At 42.6% G+C, this 10,451-nt stretch overlaps 1 protein-coding gene across 5 annotated transcripts in view; it reads right to left on the reverse strand.

Moving 5' to 3' along the window:
- The window catches only part of ROBO1 (roundabout guidance receptor 1), a 1,310,595-nt gene that overhangs the window by 66,793 nt on the left and 1,233,351 nt on the right, over nt 1-10,451 (reverse strand). For all 5 annotated transcript variants that reach the window (XM_019525389.1, XM_019525386.1, XM_019525387.1 and 2 more), the window contains one exon: nt 5,887-6,058. In XM_019525389.1, coding sequence (XP_019380934.1) covers nt 5,887-6,058 — 172 coding nt within the window. The remainder of the gene's footprint in view (nt 1-5,886; nt 6,059-10,451) is intronic.

Raw genomic sequence — 10,451 nt, forward strand, 5'->3', positions numbered from 1 at the left:
AAGCTAGATGGAGCATCAGGCTCCACCTCAGCCCAAAAGTTGTGGTGGTCAGGAGCAAAAGGATTCACGGGATCTTCCTAAATATACCTTTCCATTTGGTTTAGTCTGACACGATAAAGATAAGGTTCTGATTTATTATGGGGTGCAAAGCCCTCTGAGTAAAAGCCAGTTTTCAGCTGGTAAAGTATTGAAAACTACCTACTTTTTAGTGTTTTAAGTATAAGAATTCTAGGATTAGACATTACCAACTCTCATCTTATTTAGTCCCTTTTCCTTAACATGCAATCTTCTTGAAACTTCTGGTTATGAGAAAATTTCAGCTTTTATAGATGTTATCTCAAAGTTGCAGAGAAAACTTTAAAACTGAGGGGTCAGTGTGCCTTAAAGCATTAAAAAAATAAACAAACACCTATTTTTCTTTACTATTAAATCTCATGATTTTTGGAACATAAATCATGATTTCTGGACACTTCAGGTTGGCAATTCCAAATTAAAATTTTGAATCTATTAATGAATGAAAGGTAACATGTAGTTGTTTTACCATGAGATGGCATTGTGGCTAAGTACAGACATTCAGAAAGCCTGAGCAGGAAAAAATGCAATATTGTAGGTTAGTCTAACCTGCATAGATTGAATTGAGAAGCAAGTGAACAGACATTCACTTTTGATTCTGAAAATGCAGCCACATGCCTGCAGTGGCTCAGGCTAGAAGCTGGGGAGCGCTAGAGCAGCCTTCCCTTCCCTTTGACAGTAGCTGGATGGTTGGAGGGAAGCTGATCTGAGAGTGGGGGACATAGCCAGGCTACAGCAAGCTGATTGGGGAGGGGTTTAAATCCCCACTCTGGCCTGCAAAGTCCCCATTAGGGGTATGCCTGGAGGGGGAAGGGGGAAGCAGCCCCTGTCAGGCATACCTCCCCCCAACTCCAGAGGGGGGCATGGCAGCAGCCTGAAGTGAACAGGGGGAAGGAAAGCGGTTTTACTTCCGCCCCTCTCACTTGTATGGACCCCAGGCAGGGATGCAGCAGTCCTATCAGACATTTCACCCCGCTCGCTGGTGGACCTGGCAGCAGGCTGAAGCAAACAGGGAGAGAGAGGGGAGCCCCCTGTTCGCTTCAGGCTGCTGCCAGGTCTGGCCATGCCCCTTGCTGCTCCAGTGGCAAGCAGGACAAAATATCTGACAGGGACTGCTGTGCCCCTGCCTGGCAGACTCCAGTTGGGGTCCATGCCAGTGGGACAGGCAGGGAGTGGGGGGATCAAGCCCTCCTCACTCACCCCCGTCACTTTAAACTGCTGCTGGGGCTGGCCAAGGAGTGTTGCTTGAGCCTGGCCAAGGGGAGTTGCTGCTGGGGCTGGCCTGTCGCTAGAGTGGCAAGGGGTACGGGGGAGAAGGGGGGGGGGTACCTGACAGGGGCTGCTCTGCTCCTGCTGGGCAGACCAGGCTGTGTTGCCCAGCTGGGTTTCCCACCCTTACCCCCTTGTCAGCCAGCTCTCACTGCTTGGCTACAGACAACACAGCCCAGCCCAGAGCTGCAAGTCATCCTGGGATGCTGGGGGACTGTATTTTAACTTGAACCAGGAAGGGGTCTGGGACAGAACTTCCAAAAACTGGTTTGATCTAAGTCAGTCCTACATTCAAGCAGATTTATCTTAAACCAGTTTTGGCCATTTTGAAACTGGTTTACGTGCACTGAACTTTTGCTCTGTTACGGGTTTAAACCAGTTTCTGATCACTTAAATCAGTTTGTGTGTAACTTCTGTCCCTAACCTGTGAGCCTTGGAATTGCAATTTCTCCTTTCCTCACCTAGTGCTTTAATAGGAGTACATAGCAAACTTATTTCCATCCACATGGCCTGTCAATACTCTGCTTAGTCATTTTTCTTGGGGGTAAAAGCATTTTAATCAAGATTTGTCTAGCACCAGATGCAGCTACATTAGGGCAGTGGATAAAATGTGCTGGATATATGTGGGGCTTCTAACTCAAGTTTACCCCCCTGTGTGGATGCTTTCAGACTTATCACAATCTACCTTCAATTTTTAATTAAGAAAAAAAGAGAGAAATATCTAAATCTTATTTGAATGTGGTCAGGCATTTAAATGTATACACAAATCACACAAGATATTAAAGACTGACACATGGAATTTTTAATAGTTCAAAAAAGATAGTATTTTATTAACAGTATCACAACAAAAGATCAGAGCTGCTCACTGTAAGGAAGCAAAATAGTTATTCCTTTAACTGGAACTTTATTCTCAAAAATGCACTTTATTCTGTGTGTGTAGTAACAGGAACTGGCAATTCCTCTGATCACTCCAAATAACCTGCTTCTCCCCTTCTCCAAAACAAAATGAAACAAAACAACCTTTCCTGCCCTCCTGCATCCTGCCATTTAAGTGACTTCATTGCTGATGAAAGATGTTGACTGATGGCACCAGTAAATTAAGTTTTTTCTCCTCAGAATAACAATGTTGCCAGCTCCTCACTACTTCACTACAATTCTGGGATCACATCCAAGAAACCAGGGAGAAATTCTTTGCTGAGCCTCTGAGAGGGAGGCACATGCTCTGAACCTGTGGTCCAGGGAAGGGTTAGGTGGCTTTAAAGCACTTTTGTGCCCTCATGATTCTGGGCTATTCTGAGGACTGGAGTCCCTTTTTGTATACTAGTTACATGAAAAATGTACTGTGGGCCTGTTGTGGAAACTCCTGTCTTCTCCTGAAATCCTTTATGGGCTGCAACGTTGCCCAGAATCTCCACAGCTTTCCTTGTGTCCTGTTCTGTCCACAACCTTTCCCAGGGTTTACAAGGCAGTTTTCAGGAACCAGCCTTACAGCCATCTTCTACACAGCCTGTGCCAAGCCATTTGTGGGCTTGGTGAACCCCTTTAAGCTTTCTTGGCCTTCTAATCTTCTTATAGGGGCTGGTAGAAGGGCTAAGCATCTCACCACAAATTGTTTCCAACTCTCCTTATGCGCACAATAAGGAGGAGGTGAAGGGAAAGAGTCCACAACAGTTTCTGCTCAGGAACTAAAAATGATCCCATCCTTTCTTTTCAGAAAGCATAAGGTTTGCTTAATCTAGGGTTGATAAGTGAAATAGCCTGCAAAAGAAGCAAACTGCCCTCTGGCTTCAATCATTGCTGGCTAGTAGGGGTGTGCGAAGTGGGCCCTATTCAACTCAGATTTGGCCAGAATCAGGGACAGCGATCCAATTAGTTGATTTGGATCACTGTCCCTGATTCAATTTGGCCAAATCTGAATACGAAGATTTGACGCTGATTTGGAGAACTGGTAATTTGGACATAAACACAGCTTTAAAAGTTTTTTCTACATACCTCAAGGTACCAGCACAGCTTGTGAATGCTGCGATACTGGGGCGGATGGAGCATCCCATAGGAGCGCGGGGGCAGCCCTTCATGTGTTCAGCAGTGAACCAGAAGTGGACCAGAAGTATTTCTGGTCCACTTCCAGATCTGCTGCCGAGAGCGCTGGGGAGCCCCCGCACTTCTGTGGGACACTCCATGCGCCCCAGCATTGCGGCATTTACGAGCCACCTGCTCCCAAATGGTATGTACAAAAACATTTAAAGCTGTGTCTATGTCCAAATCATCAAATCTTTCCAAATCAATTCGGAGAGTTTTGATTCTATTAGGAGAGATTAAAGGGTTTTCTGATTTGTTTTGGATTCAGTGACCGAATCAGGCCGAATCTCTATCAAACTGAATTAGGGACTGAAGCTTCGCACAGCTCTACTGGCCGGCAAAGTTTGTCAAGAGAAGTGTATAAAAGAGATCACATCTACTCTAAGAACCTTGCCTGCTATGCACCTTTAAATGTAAGCCAACCTGCCATTTCCTGGTCAGGACATATTCAGTTCCTCAAAGCACTGAGACTGCAGCAAGCACAAAGCTTCAGGGACTGACATGGGAATAATGCAGCACTGTTCCCCACCTCCCCCCCCAAAGCACAAGACTGCTCCAAATCCAGTTCTAATGATGAGATACTGGTTTATTTTTAAGCAGTCTTAAATAATGTAAGTGTATCTTAACCTGAACATCTGAAATGCTTAGCTTCTACTGAGAATATCAATGAGATATTTAATTATTACCACTTACATGATTAACTGTAATGTCGCCATCTCTCCTTTAGGAACTGGACTGAAACAAAAATCTCTAAACAGTGAATGACAATTACTTGGGCTCTACTGTTTTGGGACGAATCAGAAAATATGATCTAGGTAACATTTTCAAAAGTACCAAAGTGATTTAGGAGCCCAAGTCCCATGTTTACAAACAATTTAGGCATTAAGAAGCTTAAGTCTCAATGACTTCAATGAGGATCCCTTCACTTGTACAGTACTATCAGTTTGGGAGAACATTTAACAAAGGATTACGTAGAGGATGTACATTGACTTTTAATAGACTGAGGGCATCTATCTGCCCATTTTTGCTTTTGAAACTCTCCTTGTTACAGTATTATGGCCTCTTGCTTTCTATAGTAGTGTTAATACAGGCAATTGTTGGAGGCCAGCTAGTGGCCTTGAACTAACCTCAAAAGCTAAATTCTTGAGCATGTTCCATTTGCAAATATGTGAACGCAGAAGGAAAAGACATGAAGCAAAATAAATCATGTTCTTGTAAAACTGACCTTTATTTAGGATTAATTTACTAGCAGATAGATTAAAGAAAAAACATGTGATCATCAAGTCTGCAGTTTTGAATGTCAAGGCCCCTCTATTAAAGCAGTATTTATAACTCTCAGTTTTTCAAGGGTTTCAAAGCATTCTCAGTGAAAGCGAAACTTAAATTCTTGAGAATGGAAGCAGGATGCAGAAAACAAAATCTCAACAAAGGCCTACAGATATTATAATAATGACTAATTAAACTAAGGGTGATGTAGCCTTCTTGCAATGCATGTTCTATTAAAAGTAAAGGTAAACACAGCTCAAAATAAGTATAATTCTTTGAAAACATTCTTAATTTCAATGACCAATTAGTATACTTGTTATTTTTGGGGTCTTACATTAATTGCTTACTGTGACTAGAGTCCTTCTTTCATCCCCAGTTATTACATATTTTTAAATCTAAAGGCAAATACCTGGGCAGGCCTTTTGATGATATAGATAGAAAAAAACAAGGTAAAAAAGCAACATGTGATTCCATTTTGATTTGATGCGGCAGGGAACTAATAGTAATAACAAGCTGGTTTGATTCAAGCATAATTATAAAGAAAAGCACCATTAGAATTTAAAGTATTTTAAATATTGTTCTGAAATTATTGCTTTTATATCACATATACAGTGGCCAGGGTCCTCAGCTGTGACGGAGGAATGTTTGGTGCAGAGGAGGAAGGGAGTTTTAAAGTCACTTTGAACGTGTTTCCACACTAAGCCCTGATAATGGGTCACCCACCAGCTTTGCCTACATATTTGATATTCCTTTTACCTAATTTTGGCACTTTTCTTATTTTTCTGATTTAGGTGAAATAGTTTGATAGTCACAAATCACATTTTTATTAAGGTGAAGTGGGTCAAAATCAATCCCTGAACAGTTTTGGTAGCTCATGTTTAACATATTTAAGAGTACCCATATACTAAGTATTTATATGTCTTATTATAACCAATCACTTGGAAAACCCAACAGCTAAATGCAATATAGAACTGTATACTGTGTTTAAAAAAATGCAGCAGCCATTATAAAACAAGAAAAGCCAGTACAACACTGTCTTTGGAATTTAGTCCCAGTACATTTCTAGGACTACACATCCTAATCTTGTTGTTTTAAAGATCAAATGTCATGGTATTATTCACTTGCAAATAGTTTGGGATCTGTAAAAGACTAAACACACAAGTCATTGAAATAGAGAGACAGAATTACCAGCAGACTTACCTAACTGGATAAACTGTGGTTCACTTTTCACTCCAGGTCCTGCCCCAGTGCTTGCTGCCACTTCCACGCTATATCGAATACCAGGAACTAATGAGGGAATGACTACAGAAAAGGTGGAACCATCCACTGTCTTGTTTATATGGTATCTACTTTCATTGCCAAGACACCAAACCTGTGGATAAAAACATAGTACATGTTGAGGTTAAAAGTTAAATCTCAAAGACAAATCACATTAAATGATAGGGTCCTTCTAGCTTGTTGATGAGAGTTATACGTCATTAAAAACTAATATAGTTTATTGCAGTAGTATCTCTACCTACAACTCTCAGTTGTGGGTGTGAACAGTAGACTTGTAGGCATTGCAAAAACTGTAGAAAGATAAGCTACAAAGAAAGATTAACTGCAAAGATAAACTCCATCCTGACCTTTTATAGTACGAGGCAGGGTAGAATTACACTTTAAGTATCAGCCCTGAAAAATAAAGCCGTCAACGTTTCATATAAATAAAAACATCATTTAAACATTTTTGCAATTTTCTTGCTTAGGAACAATCACAAGAAGCTTGTAGTCACATGAATACATAAAGGAACATGTATTAAGCTGTATATACCTTTTCGATATATACCTATATAATAGTTATCCAAATAGAGATTGAATGTGAAGATGCCACTTTTTGTTAAGGACTAGATATTACTTTTTTGCATGTGATGAATGAAAACTAAGAAGCTGATATTAAATCCAAAGAAGGTATGGATGACACTGAGTGTGTCTACATGAGACACTTTACTGTGGAGCTGACAGGCAGGAGAGCAGGCCTAAGCACCAGTGCCACCCCCAGTCGAGTGCTAGCCGGGGAACGGGGATGCCAGAAAAAGTGGCTGTGAGACTTCTGGAAATGGCACGGAAGCTTTTATGGTGAGTGTGATCGGCTGTGAGGTACCCCCCCAGGTAGAAGGATCAGCTGCCAGGGCCCCCCCAGCCAGTGGGATTGGCTGCCGGGGGATCCTGCCCCCCTAGTCAGCAGGATTGGCTGTCCGGTCACTGACTGATGTCAGGTGGGGCACGTGCCCTTCCCCCCCCACTGCCCGACTCAAGAGGCACCAGACACCCATGCCTTCTGGCTTTGGCCAATGCAGACATCTTCCTGACTTGGCCAATGGAAGAGTGAACATGAGTTCTATTCATTAATGATCCTATCTACGCAGCTTAGAGAAACCTATGTAAGACTGGATCAAGCCTGCCTTTGACTTGGCTTTTTGACTGTCTGTACTTAGCTTAAGTGACCTAGAACCTAGTTATTTAAAAGACAGTTTTCATTCTCCCTGTACTATTCTACTGCAGTTGAGATCAGAAGGGATGATTGAGGTGGAGGCCTATTCATAACAAAAAGGAGAGCAGTTGCCAAAGTATTCTTTGTGAAGGCCACAGAGCCTTCAAACCGCAAACATTCCTATCATGTCCTTCAGGGAAGATGGAAAGAAATATTTGTTTTCCCTTAATGTCAGGGGTTCAGAGGACTCTGTGAGATATTATGAATGGCTGAAATAGGTTTTCAACTGCTGGATTATAACATATTTTTTATTATGGGGAGATGCATAGTAAGTGGAAAAGTCCATCTTCATAAATGTATTTGTAAACACAAGAAAACATAAAGCAAAGGACAAAAATTTTATAAAATGAGTATTACAATACAATAATCAAAATAATATTTTTATATTAAAAATATATATATATACACACACATACACCCCCCCCATATAATATCTATAATAATAGATATCCCTACATAACAGCTATAATAATATACGCATATAATATCTATAATACTAGCATTAACAGTAGGGCTGTAAGAAACTTTTGTTGCTGATTCAATTCAGTGGAGATTCAGCCTGATTCAGTGGCCAAATCTCCAAATCCAAATTGAACTGGGGTCCATTTAATTTTTCCGAATCGCATCGAATCAGAACTCTTTGAATCAATTCAGAGACATTCAATGGTTCAGACACAGCTTTAAATGTGTTTTCTACATACCTCAAGGTACCAGAAGGTTCGTGAATGCTGAGATGCTCAGGTGGATGCAGCATCCCACAGGAGTGCAGGGGGGTCCTAGTGCGCTTGGCAGCAGACCTGGAAGTGAACCAGAAGCACTTCTGGTCCACTTCTGGGTCTGCTGGCTCAACAACTGGTGCCTCCTGGGTCTGTGGGGGGCACTCAGGGTCCCCCCCTTCAGCCAATCCCCAACCCAGGCGGATGCGGGGGGGGGGCGGTTCCAACGTGCTTGAGGATGGACCAGGAAGTGGATCAGAAGTACTTCTGCGTTTGCCGCCAAGCACACAGGGCCCCCCCCTGCACTCCTGTGGAATGCTCCATCCACCCCACTATTGCAGCATTCATAAGCCACGCCTGGTACCTCAAGGTATGTAGAAAAAACATTTAAAGCTGTGTCTAAGACAATCTTCAGATTCGAATTCAGCTGAATCGAATCAGGAACAGTGATCGGAATCAACAAATTGAATCAGGCAGGAAATAAACTTCATTTTTGCACAGAGGGAGCTGAAGATGTAAGGTTGTCTCTCTGGGTCCATGAGAGTATCATTTTCCTTTTCATTTTCCTTGCAGAAAAGGACAATTTTCTTGCCATTTTCCAGTTGGTCTAATAAAAGGTATCATTTTGGAACCAAGAGTTCTAGTTTTTTGTATGTCTTTTTCTCTCAGACCAACAGGGCTACCAAGTACACCCCTGAAACATGGAAGATGCCGAATTTTAGCTGATTTTGGATTTTAAACTTCATTGCAGAACAAGGAAGTTCTTTTTCTTTACCTCCCTGCCTGCCATCTTACACCTCGAGGCAAGGAATTCTACCTGATCAACATATCAAAGAGCTACTCAACACAGCTCACAAAGACACTTTCATGGACCCAGAGGGACAACCTTCCATCTTCAGCTCCCTCTGTGCAAAAACGAAGTTTATTTCCTACCTATGGGGGCTTTTTACCATCTTGTACCATCTACACTTTTCCCAGAGCCTGATGAAGGGATTTTGATCCTGAAAGCTCACAGAAAAGGACAATTTTCTTACCATTTTCCAGCTGGTCTAATAAAAGGTATCATTTTGGAACCAAGAGTTCTAGTTTTTTGTATGTCTTTTTGAAAAAGTTATAATTTTAATCAAGTAATGTTATAAGGGTATATGTTTTTGGAAGCTATTAATAAGTGAATGCAAGGCGGTGAAATGGGAACTGTTATGTTACCTTCACAAAGGTAGTCACTACTCCGCTGTCACAATATCTAGGCAAAGAACACATATAAAAGTATTAGCACCACTACTTCCTAACTGCCCTCTTCCATGTTTAAGGTCCCTGGTAATTGTCATGCCCGTTTCACATTAACAGGGCAAGCTATCCAGAGAGGAAAAAAAGTGCTCTGGAAACTTGTTCTGCCAGCATTTGCCAGCAAAGTGAGCTGCGAGCAGGGGCTGCCAGCTTCCTTTCCATATGTTCAGCTGTACTGCTATTGAGAAGTGAGCTCTGAGCTCCCCCTGCATAAAAGAACTTCTCCGATAGCCCTTGCACAGAGTAGGGAAGACCCACGTGGAGGCAAAGGAAGACAGAGGGGGAGGAAGTGGTGGGGTTCAAACTCCCCCAGAATACTTTATGAGGTGCTTTTATGTATGGGCTTTTCCTCTCTCCCTATCTTGTTCAAATGGAAGCTTTCCAAAAAATCTTGCCCCCCATACACAGATTACTGTTGTGTACAAGTAAAGCATGTTATGCTGAGCGTTTGCTTACATTCAGATTTTCACAGGGAAGAGGTCCCTGTGAGACCTCTTAATGGATCCTTAAATTAGCCCTGAAGGCTGGTTGGGGAAAGGGAGGAGGAGTGAGTCATGACATTGCCAGCAGAGGCACCCTGGGGTGGCAGAGTTCAGCATGTTGCCAGAGCAGTTGCCACACAGTCACCTTGCAGGTAGAGGAAGGGGAATGGGGGAAGCACGAAAGGAGGAGAGAGCAGTCCATTCTAGGATGCTGAGTGTTTTTGAGTGATAAGTTGCTCGAACATGTAGCATTTTACAATTTATTGCTTCATTAACACATCAGCTAGGGACAGACATCCAGAAAGCTGAATTGATTCAATCTTTGCAGGTTAGTTTAACCTAGCTATGTTAAATCAGTTTTGTAGCTACAGATATCTCAGAAATGCAGGCACATGCCTGCAGTGGCTCTTGCTAGAAGCTGAGGGCACTAGAGCAGCCCTCCCTTCCCTTCTATAGTGCTGAGCTAAGGGGTGGGGGTGGCCAGGCCCTGGCAGGATGCTATTAGAGAGGGGTTTTCTCTGTCCTGACCAGCCCAGCAAGGAATGTTAATCACCCCTAACTTGGTGTTTACTAAGAAAACAACAGAGGGACATACCAGCTACTTGTTGATTCAGCTTTTGTCCTGTGTGCCAGAGCTTGGAGGTAGCCAACATGTGGTCTTCTCGCTAATGCTGAGAGGTGTCTGTGAGGGACGGGGGAATCCCTGCTTAGCAGAGAGTGGGGAGGCAGTGGGGGAGCAGAAGCCAGGAA

Source organism: Gavialis gangeticus, unplaced genomic scaffold, assembly GCF_001723915.1.
Source record: "Gavialis gangeticus isolate Ggan-Ray unplaced genomic scaffold, GavGan_comp1, whole genome shotgun sequence".
In the NCBI taxonomy this organism is placed as follows: domain Eukaryota; kingdom Metazoa; phylum Chordata; order Crocodylia; family Gavialidae; genus Gavialis; species Gavialis gangeticus.